General features: G+C 41.0%; 1 protein-coding gene across 4 annotated transcripts in view; it reads left to right on the top strand.

Moving 5' to 3' along the window:
• The window catches only part of TTC27 (tetratricopeptide repeat domain 27), a 198,691-nt gene that overhangs the window by 15,951 nt on the left and 160,381 nt on the right, over positions 1-22,359 (top strand). For all 4 annotated transcript variants that reach the window (XM_078349511.1, XM_035272835.3, XM_078349512.1 and 1 more), the window contains 2 exons: positions 7,167-7,269; positions 20,028-20,192. In XM_078349511.1, coding sequence (XP_078205637.1) covers positions 7,167-7,269; positions 20,028-20,192 — 268 coding nt within the window. The remainder of the gene's footprint in view (positions 1-7,166; positions 7,270-20,027; positions 20,193-22,359) is intronic.

Genomic DNA, 22,359 nt, shown 5'->3' with positions numbered 1-22,359 from the left:
ACAGGCATGTGCTACCACATCAAGCTTATTTTGTATTTTTAGTAGGGACGGATTTCTCCATGTTGGTCAGGATGGTCTGGAACTCCTGACCTCAGGTGATTCACCTGCCTCAGCCTCCCAATGTGCTGGGATTATAGGGGTTAGCCACCATGCCTGCCCCAAGAAACACAGTAGTTCTGTAGGTGAATGTAGATTTAGTCTGTGCTGTGTAAGGGCTTACTTTCCTAAGCATTTAAGTTTACACACTAAAATTTTTTTTTTTTGAGACGAAGTCTTAGTCTTTCACCCAGGCTAGAGTATAGTGGTGCGATCTCAGCTCACTGCAACCTCCACCTTTCACGTTCAAGCCAAGCGATTCTCATGCCTCAGCCTCCTGAGTAGCTGGGCTTACAGGCTCCCACCACTATGCTTGCCTAATTTTTTGCATTTTTAGTAGAGACGGGGTTTCACCATGTTAGCCACGTTGGACTCAAACTCCTAGCCTCATGTAATCTGCCTGCCTCAGCCTTCCAAAGTGCTGGGATCACAGGCATGAGCCACCACGCCTGGCCTAAACTTGTTTTAAAGAAGAGGTAAGAAGGGAAGTGATGCCTATATTTGCAACACTCATGAGAACCAGAGGATTTGGAATCCATTGTACTAGAGGATTTTTTTTTTTTTTTTTGAGACAGTGTCTGGCTCTATTGCCCAGGTTGGAGTGCAGTGGCATGATCTCAGCTCACTGCAACCTCCGCCCCCTGGGGTCAAGCCATACTCCCACCTCAGCATCCTGAGTAACTGGACTACAAGCATGCGCCGTCGCACCTGGCTAATTTTTGTATTTTTTGTAGAGACGGGGTTTTGCCATGTTGCCCAGGCTGGTCTTGAACTTCTGGGCTCAAGTGATCCACCTGCCTCAACCTTTCCTAAGTGCTGAAATTATAGGCATAAGCCACCATGCTAGGCCTAGAAGGGTTTTTGTTTTTGAGACAGTCTCCCTCTGTTGCCCAGGCTGGAGTGCCGTGGTGCGATCTTGGCTCACTGCAACCTATACCTCCCGGGTTCAAGTGATTCTCCTGCCTCAGCCTCTCAGGTAGCTGGGACTACAGGTGTGCACCACCATGCCTGACTAATTGAAGTGTTTTTAATATGCAGATTTCAGCATGTCTTACCAGATATGAGACTTTATCTTTTGAGCTCTTAGTGATAGTAGCTTGAGTAAAAAATTTTTCCTGAATTGATCTGAGTTAAATGGTCTTGCAGACTGACTATTAATTTACTCTATTGTTTTATTGTTTACTTACTTATTTTTTGAAACAGAGTTTTGCTCTGTTGCCCAGGTTGGAGTGCAATGGCACTATCTCGGCTCACTGCAATCTCTACCTCCTGGGTTCAAGCAATTCTTCTGCCTCAGCCTCCCTGGTAGCTGGGATTATAGACTCTTGCAACCATGCCCAGCTAATTTTTTTAATACTTTGAGTAGAAACAGGGTTCACCAAGTTGGCCAGCTGGTCTTGAACTCTGAACCTCAAGTGATCCCCACGCCTCGGCCTTCCAAAGTGCTGGGATTGTAGGCGTGAGCCACCATACCTGGTCACTTTAAATAAAGTATCACCAAGGCCTGAGGCCGCCAAATGGGATTTTTTTTTTTTTTTTAGTGAGAATTTATGGTCACTAATGAATGAGTGAGATGGTTTTTAAGTTGGTCAGAAATTTTCATCATCGGGTATATTAAGCATTGGCTGTTTGTGGTGGCTCATGCCTGTAATCCCAGCACTTTGGGAGGCCAAAGCCAGCAGATTACCTGAGGTCAGAAGGTTGAGACCATCCTCACCAACATGGTGAAACCCTGTCTCTACTAAAAATACAAAAATTAGCCAGGCATGTTCGGGCATGATAGCTCACACCTGTAATTCCAGTACTTTATAGGAGGCCAAGGCAGGCGGGGGGATCACATGAGGTCAGGAGTTTGAAACCAAAATGGCTGACATAGTGAAACCTCATCTCTACTAAAAATACAAAAATAAGCCAGGTGTGATGACGGGTGCCTGTAATCCCAGATCCTTGGGAGGCTGAGGCAGGAGAATCACTTGAACCCAGGAGGTGGAGTTTGCAGTGAACCAAGATCTCGCACCACCGCATTCTAGCCTGAGCTACAGAACGAGACTCTGTCTCAAAAAAAAAAAAGTATGTTAAGCATCATTTGAAAAATAATATATATATACTATCAATGACTTAGGTGAATTAATAAATATGTGGACTACTGGTTGTAGAAGTCATTCTTGTACTGTTAGAGAGGCAAGTTCCCTTAATTTCTTGGCAGATGTAAACAACTCTTGGCTTCTGCTTAAAAACACATTTTCCTGTAGTATATCACTATGTATACATCATTTTGTGCTGCAATCTTGCCTTTCTTTTCTTTTCTTTTTATTTTTTTTGTGCTGGGTTTTTTTTTTTTTTGCTAGGGTTTCACTGTGTTTCCCAGGCTGATCTTGAACTCCTGGCCCCAAGCGATCCTCCCACCTCAACCTCCTGAGTAGCTGGAACTTCAGGAGCACACCAGCCTGCCTGGCTCCTCTTGTCATTCAATTGAAACATTGTTCTTTCTATTATAGATTTTTCCTGTGTGTCTTTACTGTATCTTTTCTTTTGTTTGGAGATGTTGTCTTGCTATGTTGTCCAGGCTGGCCTTCAACTTGTGAGCTTAAGTGATCCTCCTGTTCCAGCCTTCTGAGCAGCTGGGACTACAGGCACCTGGCTTATATCATTCTGTTAATGGTGTTATTAAAAGTGGTTTATTTGGTAAATTAAAATAAAATGGTAAAGAAAATTAATTTTACCCTTTTAAATTAATTTTTGAGTAACCTGACTTCTAAGAAATGTATCAAGTTGCTTATGATGATATTATTTTTGTAAAATTATTAAAGAAGCAGATTTTCCCACAACCCCTAATCTGTGAAGTATATAGACTAGAATTAGTACTGTGTAAGTGGTTGAGTAAAAAGAGTCTTGGCGTTGAAATTAACGGATGTGTGACCTTATGCTAGTTAATTTATCTGAATATCAGTGTCCATTTATAAAATGAGATAAACTGGCAATATTTGTTTGTTGCCTAATGAGTATACTGCTGCTCCCTGCTATCTGGGAGGTTCTTGACTAGTATGGCTTCTCAATTAGACCATTCTGTAATAAGTGTTATAATCAGGAGATAAAAATCTAAAAGTTACCTAAGTAAGACTTTCTAAGTTCCCTTTTTTATTAATGCCTCAATTTTCTTTTCTTTTCTTTTTTTTTGAGACAGAGTCTCACTCTGTCACCGAGGCTTGAGTGCAGTGGCTTGATCTTGGGTGACTGCAGCCTCCGCCTCCCAGGTTCAAGCAGTTCTCCTGCCTCAGCCTCCCGAGTAGCTGGGACTACAGGTGTGCACCACCACGCCCAGCTAATTTTTTTTGTATTTTTAGTGGAGACGGTGTTTTACAGTGTTGGTCAGGCTGGTCTTGAACTCCTGACCTCAAATGATTTGCCTGCCTTGGCCTCCCAAAGTGCTGGGATTATAGGTGTGAGCCACTGCACCCAGCCTCAATTTTCAATTGTTCAATTTTTATTTTTGCAGAGATGGAATCTCACTCTGTTGCCCAGGCTTGTCTCAAACTCCTGGCTTCCAGTGATCTTCCTACCTTGGTTTCCCAAAGTGCTGAGATTACAGGCATGAGCTACTGTGCCAGCCCTCAACATTTATATTAAGCAATTCTTGACAAACTGAAAAGGTCTGTTACACTTACTAGTAGAAACATAGGCTATGCTTTCTGTATTTGTTTCATTCTTCCCTCCCCCATATGAGAATTTAGGTTTGAGAGTTAATTTATAGATCTGATTTTTTTTTTAAGACATGGGCTTTCATTGTGTTGCCCAGGCTGAATCTCAAACTTCTGAGCTCAGGCAAACTGCCAGCCTCGGCCTCCCAAAGTGCTGGGATTACAGGCAAGAGCCACTGTGCCCGGCCTATAGATCTGTTTTTTTTTTTTTTTTTTTTGCCACTTTAGCATAAGAATTTTCAGCTGATGTAGATCTGATTTTTAAGAGTTCTGCATAATATTTTATATATATATATATATATATATATATTTTTTTTTTAAGGGACAGAATCTCTTCTCTGTTGCTCAAGCTGGAGGATAGTGGTGTGATCACAGCTGACTGTAATCTTAAACACTTGACTGGACTCAAGCAGTCCTTTCCTCTCAGTCTCCTGAGTAGCCAGGATTACAGATGTGCACCACTGCACTCAGCTATTTAGACATTTTTTTTTTTTTTTTGTAGAGATGGGGATCTCACTGTGTTGTCCAGGCCGGTCTTGAATTTGTGGCCTCAAAGGAGCTTCCCACTTCCCGCTTCCCAAAGTGCTGGGATTACAAGTGTGAGCCACTGTGCCTGGCCTTATATTATATATCTTCTTAAAAGGGAAATCTTTTTGACTGGATGTATCTAAATTTCCATGTCTAGAAGTAAAGCATAAGTTGCCAGACCCGACTCATTGCTGACAGCAGATAAGGGACAGATATTTGAAATGTAAGCTGACTTCATTATCCATAGTGATAGGAAAAGAATGAAAATAAGGCAACACCTCAGGGAATTCAGTGAAAAACGATCTGAAATGTCCTTGCTATTAGATAATTTTATATTTCCATATATGGACTGAGGAAATAGTATTAATTCAAAAATATTTTGTCATAGAGTTAAAATTCATTTGTGGTTGCATCGTGGTTGTAGTAGTTGTGGCATATAATACTTCAGAAGCTAACCTGGCTGTGGTGTGTAGCAGTTTAGAGGAACCTCTTTATCAAATGAAGAAATTAAGTTCAAGCAGAAAAGTGCTTTTGAGCCAGGTGCTGTGGCCCATAGCTATCGTCCCAGGTACATGGAAGTCTGAGGCAGGAGTTTGAAGCTGCGGCATGCGATGATGGCACCTGTAAATAGCCACTGCACTCCATCCTGGCAGTGTAGTGAGACCCCGTTTCAAAAAGCTTTTTGGTAACTGTCATCTCATATTTGTAGGTAACTAAAAGGAAAATTAATTCTTAGACTTTCATGTAATGTGATGTGATATAAATAATTTATAATGCACTTATCAAAAGTACCTATCATAACTTGCACACATGTACATATACACACATGCACATACACAGAGAAAGCTCTGTAGGAATATAAACCTTTGTCACAGATTTTCTGTGGGAGGAGGATTATATTGGGGCAGTGGAAGAGAGATTTTCACTCTTCATGGTATATACTTTTGTTTTTAAGAGACGTGGTCTTAAAATGTTGCCCAGTTGGTCTCAAACTCTTAGCCTTGAGCAGTCTTCTCATTTCAGCCTCCTGAGTAGCTGGGATTACAGGCATGAGGTACCACATCCGACCATACCTTTATATTGGCTTGTTGTTTCTAGTTTTCATTCTTGTTTTTTAAGTAAATATATGTTGATCAAGTAAGAAAAAGCATCAGTGAATGAAAGAAAAAGCTATATGCTCAGTTTGTGCATTAGTCAAGACAATGTATAAAATCCAGTTTCTGACTGGGTGGAGTGCCTCATGCCTGTAATCCCAGCACAATGGGAGGCCAAGGTGGGTGATCACTTGAGCCCAGGAGTTGGACACCACTGTGGGCAACATGGCAAAACCCCATCTCTGCCAAAAAATACGAAAATTTGCAGGGCATGGTGACATGGGCCAGTAGTCCACTCAGGAAGCTGCAGTGGAGATCACCTGAGCCTGGGGAAGTACAGGCTTCAGTGAGCTGTACTTCACTGCACTCTAGCCTGAGTGACAGAATGAGACCTTATCTCAAAAAAAAAAAAATGTAGTTTCTGCCCTCAGAAAGGTATGGCTCAGGTAGAGTTACAAACCTGAAAAACGGGCCAGGCGCAGTGGCTCATGCCTGTAATCCCAGCACTTTGGGAGGCCGAGGCGGGCAGATCACGAGGTCAAGAGATCGAGACCATCCTGGATGGTGAAACCCCGTCTCTACTAAAAATACAAAAAATTAGCTGGGCATGGTGGCACGTGCCCAGGAGGCTGAGGCAGGAGAATTGCCTGAACCCAGGAGGCGGAGGTTGCGGTGAGCCGAGATTGCGCCATTGCACTCCAGCCTGGGTAAAAAGAGCGAAACTCTGTCTCAAAAAAAAAAAAAAACCTGAAAAACAAGTGCTATCCAATATGGTGTCAACTTCAAGGAACAGTGTAGAAGTTCAAAGAAGTGAAAGATCAGTATGTGCCACATTAATAGAAGGCTGTAAGGAAGAGGTTTCATACTGATGTAGAAGTGATTGATCTTGTCAGTTTGGGAGAACATCTGAATCTAAGGTATTTCTTCCTGTGTTGATTGTGTAAAATACATTTCTTTAAGGAGGATATAGTAATGAGTAAGACATGATTTCTTAACTTGTTGGGTAGTAGGCAGTGAACAACATTGAAACCTGGGATAGCATACATAAACACAGTGGAATGTGTTTGCAAGGGAATTACAAATAATGTGCTGGAAGTCCAGGTGATGGAAAAATCACCCCACAGGGGGTTCTTGCAGGAGGCCTCTGAAGGAGTTGGTACTTGGATTAAAGTGGTGACACAGTGCCACAGAGCAGGATGAATACAACATATATATACACACACACACATATATATATATATATATATTTATTTATTTTTTTTGTTGTTTTTTTGAGACGGAGTTTCGCTCTTGTTACCCAGACTGGAGTGCAATGGCATAATCTCCGCCTTCTGGGTTCAAGCAATTCTCCTGCCTCAGCCTCCCGAGTAGCTGGGACTACAGGCGTGCGCCACCATGCCCAGCTAATTTTTGTAATTTTAGTAGAGACGGGGTTTCATCTTGTTGACCAGGATGGTCTCGATCTCTTGACCTCATGATCCACCTTCCTCGGCTGGTAAGTTCAAAATGGCATCAGGAAGTCCAAGTGGCTAAAATAAATACAGTCTTTGAGAGGATGGAGGTGAGGTGTTATGGAAGATATAGATGTGGATTTTGGTATTATTACTGAAGACAGCAGTGGATGGGTTATCTTATTGAGGAATAAATTTAATTTTATGAATGTAAAAAAAGTTGTAAAAATTAATCTTAATGTAACAAGAGTTTTCTAAAGTATCCTTTTATTTCAGCTTACATGGTGTTTTTTTCCTAGAGCTTGCCATGGTGGACTTTGAGATGTGTGAATATTCATCAGCATTTGCTTGAGGAACGCTCACCTTTACTTTTCACTCTTGCTGAAAACTGTATTGATCAAGGTATGTAGCAGATTTTTGTTTGATATGGGCTTGTAGCTCCGTTCCAATTACTTGGCTGAGATACTCCTTGTTAGTTGTTTTTGTTGGTTTTTTTTTGAGATGGAGTTTTGCTGCTGTTACCCAGACTGGAGTGCAATGGCACGATCTCGGCTCACCGCAACCTCCGCCTCCTGGGTTCCAGCAATTCTCCTGCCTCAGCCTCCCGAGTAGCTGGGACTACCATGCCCAGCTAATTTTTTAATTTTTAGTAGAGACGGGGTTTCACCTTGTTGACCAGGATGGTCTCGATCTCTTGACCTCGTGATCCACCCGCCTCGGCCTCCCAAAGTGCTGGGATTATAGGCGTGAGCCACCGCTCCCGGCCTGTTTTTGTTTTTTTTTTTTTTTTTGAGTCAGAGTCTTACTCTGTCGCCCTGGCTGGAGTGCAGTGGCATGATCTCGGCTCACTGCAACCTCAGCCTCCCAGATTCAAGCGATTCTCCTGCCTCAGCCTCCCCAGTAGCTGGGATTACAGGTACCTACCACTATGCCCAGCTAATTTTTTCTATTTTTAGTAAAGACGGGGTTTTATTATGTTGGCCAGGCTGCTCTCAAATTCCTGACCTCGTGATTCACCTGCCTCAGCCTCCCAAAGTGCTGGGATTATAGGCTTCAGCCACTGCACCCAGCCTAGTTTATTTTTTGACTGGTAGTAGTGCCTTTTCGTTTGGAGTTTTTTTTGTTTTGTGTGTAGAATATCACAAGTTGTTATGTTTTCAGATTATAGAGTTGCTTTGGTCTTTTGAGTTTAAAAACAATAACCACTTTCATTTAGTTTACCTACTTAGAAAGGGTGATTTGGTGTATGTAGGTCACCATGATTTTATCACAAATTATTTAAAGATATTTTAATATTTTCTCTGTTCTTTAAGAAGCCTCATTGGAAACAAATGTACTCTCCTTTTTTTTTTTCTTAAAGTTCTTAACTAACTTAAGCTAGAGTAAATTACATTAAATTACACACAGAATAAGAAATTATCCTCTGTCCTATTGAGTACATCAAGGAAAGTGTCAGTTTTTAAACATTTGATAGAAAATAAATTTCACTGAAAGTAACGATGGGTAGAGAGGCCATTTTGCATTTCATTTTATTAGTGTTTTTTGTAACATGTAATATACATGCAGAAAAGTACCTAAGACATAAATGAAAAATTTGGCAGATAATCATAAACCAAACATCCATGTACATGCCTCCTCCTGCCTTTGTTGCAGATATCCCTCCTGTATCCAAATACTTTGAAAAGGAGGAGACTCTTAGGTGCCTTGATACTTGATTTTCAGTCTTACTGGCTTTTGGGATGATTTTTCTTGGCAAAAGTTGCCACACAAAACAAAAACAAAAACAGATTCTCTTGTGCTGAAGGAATACGTGAATGTAAATGAACTTGGACTTGATCATGAGTTTTTGAGTTACAGAGATGGGATTGGACTTTAGCTGTGTCTGGTTCCAAAGCCCAGACTCCTTTTACATCCAAAGAGTATGAAATGAATATGAATGTGTGTGTGTCCAAGGGACATGGGGAGTGGTAGTTAGCATCACTCTGTGTGGAGAAAAGTGATCTGTACTTGATGGAGGTAGCACATTCATGAAGGCATAACATAATTCTCATGTGTGTGCATGTATAACGTAAGAGGCTGCTGTACCTTTTGGGGGTCTGTTTCCCTCAAGAGTTTTTATAGTAATATACTATAGACCAGAATACAGTGGAGAGGACTATAGCTTGTTTAGTCATAAATATTACTAAGCCAGGTGAGTGGTTGAAACTAATTTCTCAGTTTTTATTTTATTCTAGGACAGAAATATATAAACATATGCTAATCTTAGATAAAATGACCATCTATACATAATTCAAAAAGAGGTAACAATGAAAGTATCATTCAATCAGTGTAATAATTTATTCATGGCCAGGCGCGGTGGCTCACGCCTGTAATCCCAGAACTTTGGGAGGCCGAAGCAGGTGGATCACGAGGTCAAGAGATCGACACCATCTTGGTCAACATGGTGAAACCCTGTCTCTACTAAAAATACAGAAATTTGCTGGGCATGGTGGCTACTTGGGAGGCTGAGGCAGGAGAATTACTTGAACCCAGGAGGCAGAGGATGCGGTGAGCCAAGATCGTGCCATTGCACTCCAGCCTGGGTAACAAGAGTGAAACTCCGTCTCAAAATAATAATAATAATAATAATAATAATTGATTCATTTACGTAGTTTTTTCCAGGACTTAGTTTATATTCTTTCAACATTTTAGGTAACTTAAGGCTGTGGGTCAAGCAGGGGGCATGTTAGATGCGAGCATAAAAGTTGTAGATCATCCCTTGGTATCGGGGGGATTGGTTTTGGACCTGACCCTCTCATACCAACATGCTTGGATACTTTCCTTATGTATCTTTTTAAAAGGTAGGAGTCATATGGTATGTTCCGGAGAGGATTTTATTCTAAGAATTAAAATTAAGTTCCAAACCAGAATGGGTTAACTAAAATAGGTGGAAAATGTGACTCTAAGTGACTTATTCCCCAAGAGGTCTCAGTTCTTTTCTGTATTATATTTCAGCATGTCATTTGCTTTGCCTTGCAACTAGGAATTTTTTATGTTGCTGTTCTAGGCTAATCAATGGCACTTTTCAGTTTATCTAGCCATAAAATGGTCCATTTTGGCTATGTCTAAATAGGTTTGTAGATAGTACTGAATTATAACATTTCATGAAGAATTTCATTTTTAGAATGTTTTGTTCTGGGATTTGATCCAAATGTTGACCAAACAGTCAGTTGTAACTGAAATACTATTCAGTGTCCAGAGAAGAATATTGTGTTTGAAATGTTGCCCTTGAAGGATCATCAGAAAGTTGGCAGGATTTTTTTTTTCAGTCTATGAAATATAAGCAAAGAATTTTATGAACAACTGTGATATTTAGGTTTTTGTCTAGACATGTTTTACCAGTACAATATAGTGGAATGGAGCCTATCATAATGTCAGCATAACTTTGCTGGGCTGATTACATCTGTGATAAGAGTAGGTCAGAATCTTGAAAAATACATTCCTTAGTACAACCTAAGGCATTCTTTTGGATGTCACACTAAATGAAACCGTGATTCTCTAAAGACTACTTCAGGGCATACAACAATTGATTGTGGGATCCAGTGCTGAAAACAAGTTATGTATAGTGCATGAGATGTAATATTGCACTTTAGCTATTTGAAGATGACCTCATAAGTCACTAAGAGAAAGCAGTAGGAGAGCTCCGGTGTGGTGGCTCATGCCTGTAATTCCAGCACTCTGAAAGGCAGGGGTGGGTGGATTGCTTGAGGTCAGGAGTTTGAGACCAGCCTGGCCAACATAGTGAAACTCCATCTCTACTAAAACAAAAAATTAGCTGGGCGTGGTGGCAGGCACCTGTAATCCTAGCTACTGGGGAGGCTGAGGTAGGAGAATCACTTGAACCTGGGAAGTGGAGGTTACAGTGAGCCAAGGTCACACCACTGTGCTTCAGCCTGGATGACAGAGTGAGCCTCTGTCTCAGAAAAAAAAAAAGAGTCTCTTGGCAACAGATGCATACATTGATTTCTTTTCATAAATTTGGTACTTTGGAATAAATGTTATTGGATATACTAAATATCATTTTATTTATAATTGTCCATTAAGAATTTCATTTTAGTATAGCATTTAAATGACTCATGAGAAGGGATTTTGGTTTTAGCATACATTTTAAGTGTGGGTGACATTTTGATCCAGAAGGTCACAAATATTCATTTGCAGGGAGAACCTCCTGATTTATTAAAATAATAATATATGCCTATTAGGTCAACATGCTCCTTATTAAATTGAAATCTGAGTTATCATCAAAGCTCAAACCTTTGCTTTCATCGTTGAGTCATTGTTTTCCACCGTTCTGCATTTCTAGCCAGTTCTTAAATCTTACCAGTTCTTCCCCAAGGGTCTCATATTTATCCTCTTTTCCATATCTACAGCTTTTATCCTAATTTGAAGTCTTTAGTTTGGAAAGGCCCTTTAGAGATAATCTTGTCTAGCTAAATCGTTTTACAAAGAATTGAGACTTAGAGAAGTTGCCCAAGAACCAGCACAATAATCTGGAGTTTTTGACTCCAAGTCCTACTGACACTTTCCCTTGCCGTTTCCAAGCTGGGTCAGTAAGGCAGAATTCTAGCAACTAATAACGATAATGCAGCTAACATTTCTATAGCGTATGTACCATATCAAGCACTCTTTGAAGTCTTTAATTGCATTAATTAGCTTATTCCTCACAACTATGAGGTAGAGCCCAAGATGGAATAGTAGTGGATATATAGTATGCCTTTTAAAAATAGCTTTTTAAAAGTTTGATTAACCTACAATAAGATCTCATATTTACGGTGTACAAATTGTGACATTTTGTCTATGTATACACCTGTGAAATCATCACAATTAAGGTGCTTAACAGGGTATAGCATTTCACGTTACTATTATTTTTTTGAGACAGGGTCCTGCTCTATCATCTGGGATAGAGTGCAGTTGTGCGATTTTGGCTCATTGCAACTTCGAACTCCCAGGCTCAAGTTATTCTCCTACCTTACCCTTCTGAATAGGTGGGACTAAAGATGTGTGCTACCACACATGGCTAATTTTTTTTTTTTTTTGAGACGGAGTCTTGCTCTGTCACCCAGGCTGCAGTGCAATGGCGTGATCCTGGCTCACTGCAACCTCTACCTCCCAGGTTCATGAGATTCTCCTGCCTCAGCCTCCCGAGTAGTTGGGATCACTGGTGTCCACCACCATGGCCGGCTAATTTTCGTGTTTTTAGTAGAGATGGGGTTTCACCATGTTGGCAAGGCTGGTCTGAAACTCCGGACCTCAAGTGGTCCGCCCTCTTGGCCTCCCAAAGTGCTAGGATTACAGGCATGAGCCACTGTGCCTGGTCTAGGTTCAGGTATATTTCAAACCATCATCTTTCATATTACTGTTATTTCTGAATCTGTATCTCCATGCAGGCATTATCTCAAGACATTATTTGTTTTTCTTTATGCTTGACTAATATTTATGAGATTCAGCTTCTCAGGAGAATGTGGTTGCTTGAATGCTTGAATTGCTCTTGGGGAAACAGCAATTCTTTCTCTCTTTTTCTTCTTTGTTTTGAAATGGAGTTTTGCTCTTGTTAGCCATGCTGCAGTGCAATGGCATGATCTTGGCTCACCGAAAGCTCCACCTCCTGGGTTCAAGCAATTCTGCCTCAGCATCCCAAGTAGCTGGGATTATAGGCATACACCACCATGCCCAGCTGATTTTTGTATTTTTAGTAGAGACAGGGTTTCACCATGTTGGCCAGGCTGGTCTCGATCTCTTGACCTCATGATCCACCCACCTCGGCCTCCCAGTGCTGGGATTACAGGTGTGAGCCACCGCGCCTGGCTGGAAGCAGCAATTCTCTATCTTCATTGCTCTTTTTTCCTCATAATTCTGTTTGTCTTCATCAGTAGCTTAATTACATTGGAAAGTTTTTCTGCTGAAAACTTATGACGGCTTTCCATTTTTACTCTATATAGGAAGGTTAAAACTAGATAAAAGCCTCAATCCTTTTAAAACTTGTCCTTACAGAGATTGGGCCTTCTCACTTTCCAAATTTTAAAGATGTACTGTTTTTTTCAAGTTTGAAACTGCTGTGTCAGGTTGTATAGCCTTTGGCTCTTTTCTCATCTGCCTTTGGGCTATGTTTTCTGATTATTCTTTCCACTTAGGACAGGTGAAACTCAAAAGTTATGGTGATAAACTCTGTTTCTGTTTGCTTGGAGATGTTCTTGTTTCTCACCTTGAACTGTTGATTAAAAGATTCTAGGCAGCAGCATGAAGATACTCTTTTCTTTTTTCTTTTTTTGAGACAGTCTCACTCTTGTCACCTAGGCTGGAGTGGGAGTAGAGTGGTGCAGTCTCCACTCCCTGCAGCCTTCAACTCCTGGGTTCAAGCAATTCTCCCACCTCAGCCTCCCTAGTAGCTTGGATTTTAGGCATGCGCCACCATACCCAGCCAATTTTTGTGTTTTTTGTAGAGATGGGGTTTCACTAGGTTGGCCAGGCTGGTCTTGAATTCCCGACCTTAGGCGTGAGCCACCATGCCTGACCTGTTTTCTTTTAATTTCCATTGTTGGTATTGAGAAGTCAGTATTTCTCCAATTGCTCTTCCTGATTTTTTGCTGTTTTTAAGATTTTTTCAGTATTGGCCCAGTTGCTGTTCCTGTGTGACTAGTCCACCTATTTTCTTTTGCTGTTCTTTTTTTTTTTGAGACAGAGTTTTGCTGTTGTTACCCAGGCTGGAGTGCAATGGCACGATCTCGGCTCACTGCAACCTCCGCCTTCTGGGTTCAAGCAATTCTCCTGCCTCAACCTCCCGAGTAGCTGGGACTATAGGCGCGCACCACCATGCCCAGCTAATTTTGTATTTTTAGTAGAGACGGGGTTTCACTCTTTTGCTGTTCTTAAGAGTTTTACTTTGTATTTGTGGTTCTTTAGTTAGACTATGAACTAGGTATGGATTCTTTGCCCTTTTGTTTGTTTGTTTTCTTTTGAGACAGGTTGTGGCTCTGTCACCCAGGCTGGAGTGCAGTGGTGTAATCTTGGCTCACTGAAACCTCTACCTCCCAGTCTCAAGTAATTCTCCCACCTCAGCCTCCTGAGTAGCTCAGACTACAGGCACACACCACCATGCCCAGCTAATTTTTGCATTTATAGTAGAAATAGGGTTTCACCATGTTGGTCAAGCTGGTCTCGAACTCCTGAGCTCAGCTGACCCGCCTGCGTTGGCCTTTCAGAGTGCTGGAATTACAGGCCTGACCCACCACGCCCGAGCTCTCCTACTTTATTTATCCAACATTTGATCCCTGACCATATACAATAATGCAGAGAAAGCGCAGAAGTACAAGATCAAAGCCAGTTATACTGATAGTACATACATATATACATATAGATAGATAGATGGGCAGAAAGGTTGATAGGTAGATAGGAGGGAAGCTAAATACATACAACCAATTTTGGGCATCTGTATGACTACTTTATGTATTCTTAGTACAGTTTAAATTTGATAATAGACCTACCTGAGCTATCACAACTTAGTATGCCTTCTTTTTTTTTTTTTTCTGAGATGGAGTTTTGCTCTTGTTACCCAGGCTGGAGTGCAATGGCGCTATCTCGGCTCACTGCAACCTCCGCCTCCTGGGTTCAGGCAATTCTCCTGCCTCAGCCTCCTGAGTAGCTGGGATTACAGGCATGTACCACCATGCACAACTAATTTTTTGTATTTTTAGTAGAGACGGGGTTTCACCATGTTGACCAGAATGGTCTCGATCTCTTGACCTTGTGATCCACCCGCCTCGGCCTCCCAAAGTGCTGGGATTACAGGCGTGAGCCACTGCACCTGGCCTAGTAAGCCTTCTTAAATACAGCAAATGTCCTTTGCTTGATAGAGGATTTTAAAAAACCTTGACCAACCTTTATGTCCCTTGATTTTTGCATCCAGAACATTTTGGGAAGATAACTATCATGGGTAATGAAGCAAAATTGTGTCACTTATGAATTGTACTAGTCATAGAAGGTTATTATTGTTCTGAGAGTAATGACTAGACACTCAGGAATAATGTGCAGACAAAAGGAGAAGAAAATTAAAAAAAAAAAGCCCTCATCAAGAGCATTATGTATTATTAGATCCAGCTTTTCCTGGGTTTGGTTTGCATGGATGAAATCAACTCAGGGGTTTTCACAGTGAAGTTCATGTTAGGATGCCTGTGTGCCTTCTTAGGTGAGACATGTACATCTTGACTTACTCTCTGAGTCCAGAGAATCTCTTATATAGACTGTGGAAAACACTATCTTTCTTTTTCAGACCCATTTAAATTTTAGTTCACATAAAGACAAAGGGGTATCTGTTTCTTACCTGTGGGTGTTCCTGCCAGATTACAGGTGGTAAAGTAGATTGGGCTTTTGTAGCATCAGCTCTGCACCTTTATCCTTCTCCTGACAACTTCTTTGTATCCCTATCCCCTACAAGCTTGCGTTTACATCCTGGCATTGCCACTTAATAAGATGACTAATCAGTAAGCTGAGCTAAATTTTTTTTTTAAATTTAAATTAAGAATTTTTTTTGAGATGGAGTTTCACTCTTTTTTTGCTCAGTCTGGAGTGCAGTGGGGCTATTTTGGCTCACTGTCACCTCCACCTTCCAGGTTCAAGTAGTTCTGCCTCGGCCTCCCAAGTAGATGGCATTACAGGCATGTGCTGCCACGCCCGGTAATTTTGTGTTTTTAGTAGTCTTAAAGCCATCTTGAGTTAATTTTTGTATAAGGTGTAAGGAAGGAGTCCAGTTTCAGTTTTCTACGTATGGCTAGCCAGTTTTCCCAACATCGTTTGCTGGATAGGGAATCCTTTCCCCGTTGCTTGTGTTTGTCAAGTTTGTGAAAGATCAGATGGTTGTAGTTGTGCGGTGTTATTTCTGAAGACTCCATTTTGTTCCATTGGTCTATGGATCTGCTCTGGTACCAGCACCATGCTGTTTTGGTTTTTGTAGCTTTGTAGTAACCAGCATGATGTAGTCAGGTAGCAATATGCCTCCAGCTTTGTGCTTTTTGCTTAGGATTGTCTTGGCTATATGGGCTTTTTTTTTGGTTCCATATGAATTTTAAAGTAGTTTTTTCAAATTCTGGGAAGAAAGTCAATGTTGGCTTGATGGGGAGAGCATTGAATCTGTAAATTCCTTTGGGTAGTATGGCCTTTTTCAGATATTGATTCTTCCTATCTGTGAGCATGGAATGTTTTTCCATTTGTTTGTGTCCTCTCTTATTTCCTCTAGCAGTGGTTTGTAGTTCTCCTTGAAGAGGTCCTTCACATCCCTTATAAGTTGTATTTCTAGGTATTTTATTCTCTTTGTAGCAATAGTGAATGGGAGTTCACTCATTATTTGGCTCTCTGTTTGGCTCTTATTGGTGTATAGGAATGCTTGTGATTTCTGCACATTGATTTTGCATCCTGAGACTATGCTGAAGTTGCTTATCAGCTTAAGGAGATTTTGGGCTGAGACAATGGAGTTTCTAAATATGCAATCCTATCATCTACAAACAGAGATAATTTGACTTCCTCTCTTCCTATTTGAATACCCTGTATTTCTTTCTCTTACCTGATTACCCTGGCCAGAACTTCCAATACTGTTTTGAATAGGAGTGATATGAGAGGGCATCCTTGTCTTGTGCTGGTTTTCAAAGAGAATGCTTCCAGTTTTTGCCCATTCAGTATGATATTGGCTGTGGGTTTGTCATAAATAGCTCTTATTATTTTGAGATGCGTTCCATCAATATCTAGTTTATTGAGAGTTGTTAGCATGAAGGGATGTTGAATTTTATCGAAGGCCTTTTTGGCCTCTATTGAGATAATCATGTGGTTTTTGTCATTGGTTCTGTTTATGTCGTGGATTACATTTATTGATTTGTGTATATTGAACCAGTCTTGCATCCCAGAGATGAAGCCTACTTGATCCTGGTGGATAAGCTTTTTGATGTGCTACTGGATTTGTTTGCCAGTATTTTATTGAGGATTTTTGCATTGATGTTCATCAGGGATATTGGCCTGAAATTTTCTTTTTTTGTTGTGTCTCTGCCAGGTTTTGGCATCAGGATGATACTGACCTCATAAAATGAGTTAGGGAGGAGTCCCTCTTTTTTTATTGTTTGGAATAGTTTCAGAAGAAATAGTACCAGCTTCTCTTTGTACCTCTGGTAGAATTCGGTTGTGAATCCATCTGGTCCTGGGCCTTTTTTAGTTGTAGGCTATTAATTATCTCCTTAATTTCAGAACTTGTTATTGGTCTATTTATTCAGGGATTCAACTTCTTTCTGGTTTAGTCTTGGGAGGGTGTATGTGTCCAGGAATTTATTCATTTCTTCTAGATTTTCTGGTTTATTTGCATAGAGGTGTTCATAGTATTATCTGATTGTAGTTTGTATTTTTGTGGGGTCAGTAGTAATACCTCCTTTGTCATTTTTTATTGTGTCTATTTGATTCTTCTCTCTTTTATTCTTTATTAGTCTGGCTAGCAGTTTATCTATTTTGTTAATCTTTTCAAAAAAACCAGCCCTGGATTTATTGATTTTTTTGTGTGTGTGTCTGTCTCCTTCAGTTCTACTCTAATCTTAGTTATTTCTTGTTTTTTGCTAGCTTTTGAATTTGTTTGCTTTTGCTTCCCTAGTTCTTTTAATTGTGATGTTAGGTTGTTGATTTTAGATTTTTCTTGCTTTCTCCTGTGGGCATTTTAGTGTTATAAATTTCCCTCTAAAAACTGCTTTAGCTGTGTCCCAGAGATTCTGGTACGTTGTGTCTTTGTTCTCATTGGTTTCAAAGAACTTACTTATTTCTGCCTTAATTTCATTATTTACCCAGTAGTCATTCAGGAGCAGGTTGTTCAGTTTCCATGTAGTTGTGTGGTTTTGAGTGAGTTTCTTAATCCCAAGTTCTAATTAGATTGCCCTGTGGTCTGAGAGACTGTTATGATTTCTGTTCTTCTGCATTTGCTGAATATCCTGAAGAGTGTTTTCCAACCTGTTTTCATTCTCCCTGTCACTTTCAGGTACACCAATTAAACGTAGGTTTGGTCTTTTCACATAGTCCCATATTTCTTGTAGGCTTTGTTCATTCCTTTTCATTCTTTTTTCTCTAATCTTGTCTTCACACTTTATTTCATTAAGTTGATCTGAATCTCTGTTATTTTTTTTCGTCTGATTGATCGATTCGGCTATTGATACTTGTGTATGCTTCATGAAGTTCTCATGCTGTGTTTTTCAGCTCCATCAGGTAATTTATGTTCTCTAAACTGGTTATTCTAGTTAGCTATTTCTCTAACCTTATTTCAGAGTTCTTAGCTTCCTTGCATTGGGTTAGAACATGCTCCTTTAGCTCGGAAGAGTTTGTTATTATCCACATTCTGAAGCCTACTTCTGTCAATTTGTCAAACTCATTCTCTCTCTGGTTTTGTTCCCTTGCTGGCAAAGAGTTGTGAGAAGAGGAGAAGAGGCGTTATAGTTTTTGGAATTTTCAGTCTTTTTGCATTGGTTTTTCCTCATCTTTGTGGATTTATCTACCTTTGGTCCTCGACGTGGGTGACTTTCAGATGGGCTTTCTGTGTGGATCACCTTTTGAAGATGTTGATGCTATTCCTTTCTGTTTGTTAGATTTCCTTCCAGCAGGTCTGCTGGAATTTGCTAGAGGTCCACTCCAGACCCCGCTTGCCTGGGTATCACCAGTGGGGTCTGCAGAACAGCAAAGATTGCTGCCTGTTCCTTCCTCTGGAAGCTTCATCTCAGAGGGGCATCTGCCAGATGCCAGCTGGAGGTCTCCTGTATGAGGTGTCTGTTGACCTCTGCTAGGAGGTGTCTCCCAGTCAGGAGGCACTGGGGTCAGGGACCTACTTGAGGAGGCAGTCTGTCCCTTAGCAGAGCTTAAGCCCTGTGCTGGGATATCTGCCGCTCTCTTCAGAGCTGGAAGGCAGGAACATTTAGTCTGCTGAGGCTGCACGCACAGCTGCCCCTTCCCCCAGGTGCTCTGTCCCAGGGAGATGGGAGTTTGATCTATAAGCCCCTGACTGGGGCTGCTGCCTCTCTTTTAAAGATGCCCTGCCCAGAGAGGAGGAATCTAGAGAGGCAGTCTGGCTACAGCAGCTTTGCCGAGCTGCAGTGGGCTCTGCCCAGTTCGAACTTCTCTGTGGCTTTGTTTATACTGTGAGGGGAAAATTACCTACTCAAGTCTCAGTAATGGTGAATGTGCTTCCCCCAAGCAAGCTCAAGCATCCCAGGTCAACTTCAGACTGCTGTGCTGGCAGTGAGAATTTCAAGCCAGTGGATCTTAGCTTGTTTGGCTCCATGGGGTGGGATCTGCTGAGCTGGACCACTTGGCCTCTTGGCTTCAGCCCCTTTCCAGTGAAGTGAATGGTTCTGTCTTACTGGTGATCCAGGTGCCACTGGGGTAGGAAAAGGAACTCCTGTAGTTAGCTTGGTATCTGCCCAAACGGCTGCCCAGTTTTGTGCTTGAAACTCAGGGCCCTGGTGGTGTAGGCACCGGATTGAATCTCCTGGTCTGTGGGTTGCAGAGACTATGGGAAAAGTGTAGTATCTAGGCCAGAATGCACAGTTCCTTAGAGCACACTCTTTCATGGCTTCCCTTGGCTAGGGGAGGGAGTTCCCCTACCCCTTGGGCTTACCAGGTAAGCTGATGCCCCACCCTGCTTCTGCTCTCCCTCCATGGGCTGCACCCACTGTGTGACCATTCCCAATGAGACGAGCCAGGTACCTCAGTTGGAAATGCAGAAATCATCATCTTTTGCATGATTGCTGGGAGCTGCAGGCTGAAGCTGTTCCTCTTCAGCCACCTTGCCAGCCACCCCCCACCATTTTTTTTTCATGGTATGGTTAAGACAAACCCTCTGAGAAAGAGCAGGGTTATGAATCATATCTCCCAGTATCGTGTGGAAGAAAGGAGATAATGTACATAATGTCCTTAGCTCATGTCTGGGGCATGTAAGTGTTCAGAGAATGCTAGCTGGTAACTATTAGTGTTCCTGTATTTCTCATGTCCTACATTTAAAATTAAGAACAGAGACTATGTATTATATCCTTTATATATTATAGACTCAATATTTTACACATTAATATATTTTTATTCTCACTGTAGTTTTTAATGTTTTCTCTTTTGTCTTGTAGTGATGAAACTACAGAATCTGTTTGTAGATGATTCAGGTCGATATTTGGCTATTCAGTTCCATCTGGAATGTGCATATGTGTTTTTATATTATTATGAGTACAGAAAAGCAAAAGATCAGTTGAATATTGCTAAGGACATCAGCCAATTGCAAATTGATTTGACGGGTAAGACGTTTATTTTTTGTGGATAATTGATTTTATTTTTATGATAAAACCATATACACTGGCAGTTTGAATCGTGTGCTGGTATTTGATTTTCTATATTCTATTTTCTTTACAAAAATAAACGTTAAATCTTTTATTTACAAATTTATAGTTTAGCATACATTTGAAATGATATATTGTCCTCATTCCTAGAGTTTCCCATTTATTGTGCTCATCTAGTTAAATGTGTTAGTAATTGATAGCTGCCAGGCAGTACACAAATACACTTCTGAGCCTTTGGGGATGGGCGCATAGAAGCCTTTCCTGACCAAGTTAGGCCTCTCTGCATTGCCCTTTCTTGTAAATACCCACCTATTGTTTCCATCTTGGTTTTTTGTTTTTTTTCTATGAGATGGAGTCTAGATCTGTCACCCAGGCTGAAAGCCCAGGCTCACTGCAACCTTGGCCTACCAGGTTTGAGTGATGGAGTGATTCTCCTGCCTCAGCCTCTTGAATAGCTGAGATTGCAGGTGCCTGCCACCATACTTGGTTAAATTTTTTTTATTTTTAATTTTAGTAGAGATGGGGTTTCACCATGTTGACCAGGCTAGGTTTGAATTCCTGACCTCAAGTGATCTGCCTGCTTCCCTTCCAAAATGCTAGGATTACGGGCATGAGCCACCTTACCCGGCTGCCTTTTTTTTTTTTGAGGGTGGAGGGTTGGGGGAGGGAGTTTTGCTCTTATTGCCCAGTTTGGTGTGCAGTGGCATGACATTGGCTCACTGAAACCTCAGCCTCCTGGTTTCAAGCGATTCTCCTGCCTCAGCCTCCTGAGGAGATGCCTTCCACCATGCCCAGCTAATTTTTTTGTATTTTTAGTAGAGACGGGGTTTCACCGTGCTGGCCAGGCTAGTCTTGAACTCCTGACCGCAGGTGATCCAACTGCCTTGGCCTCCTAAAGTGTTGGAATCACAGGCCTGAGCCATCATTCCTGGCCCATCTTGGATTTTTTAATGTATATTATTTTGTGCGTGTGATTTTTTTTTTTGATATGGGGTCTTGCTCTCTCTCCCAGGCTGAAGTGGCGTGATCTCAGCTCACTGCAACCTCCGCCTCCTGGGTTCAAGCAATTTTCCTCCTTCAGTCTCCTGAGTAGCTAGGATTATAGGTGTGTATCACCACACCTGGACAATTTTTGTATTTTTAGTAGAGATGAAGTTTCACCGTGTTGGCCAGGCTGGTCTCAAACCCCTGACCTCGTGATCCCCCAACCTCGGCCTCCCAAAGTGCTGGGATTACAGGTGTGAGCCCCTGCACCCGACCATCATTTTGTATTCTTTACAAGCAAAAATTTTTGACTATTTTGTTTACTTGATGTTTCTTCAGTGCCTTAATTGATGTTTCTTCAATGCATTAGAACATTGTCTGGCATATGGTAGGCACTCAATCAATATGTGTTGAACAGATGAATGAACTACAGAATTTCTCCTTAGACCTCTGTGTTTCTTCTGAATACCAGATAGGAAGCATTGCTTTATTTGTATGTATTGCTATATCCCTAATGCCTCACAATATAATTTACATTAAATATTGAGTAAATTAATGGAACTCAGATATCATCAATTGGTCACACCATTTATACCTCTTAAACCTGGGTTGAACATTCCAGGATATGACTACCTATTTTTAGGTGTTGCAATGATTGAACCTGTGCGTCCTCCCTAGGCTAGGCCTAGATTATCTCTAAGGCCTGCTCTGAGCCCCCACATTCTGTGCTTCTTACTGAACTAATTCTATCAGTAAAATCCTTGAGATATATTATGAATAAATGTGATTTTGTGGGCTGGTCTGGGATCTTAGCTACCTTTTGTTACACTGTGTGTGTAGGGGTAAAATTGTTTAATATCCAGCTTATAACCTTTGGAACAATGACCATGTATAAGTCGTCTATATACGAAAATATATGTAATATAACTTGTGAGGTTAGTTTCAGAGGTTATGTTTTTAAATATTTTGATCCTATGAGGCTTTTTTGGGACTATTAAAGTCATAGTATTTAATTGTTGGTATATTTACTAGGTAGTTCTTCATACTTTGTTTTCCAAGTTAGGGGTGAAGAATTTAGAAATAAAAATGTGACGTTCACAAATATGAGAATCAGGTTTTTTTTTTTTCCCCCACTCATCTG

Source organism: Callithrix jacchus, chromosome 14 (genome assembly GCF_049354715.1).
Source record: "Callithrix jacchus isolate 240 chromosome 14, calJac240_pri, whole genome shotgun sequence".
Lineage (NCBI taxonomy): Eukaryota > Metazoa > Chordata > Mammalia > Primates > Cebidae > Callithrix > Callithrix jacchus.
Note: the sequence above shows the minus strand (reverse complement) of the source record. Positions and strands in the feature narration are given on the sequence as shown.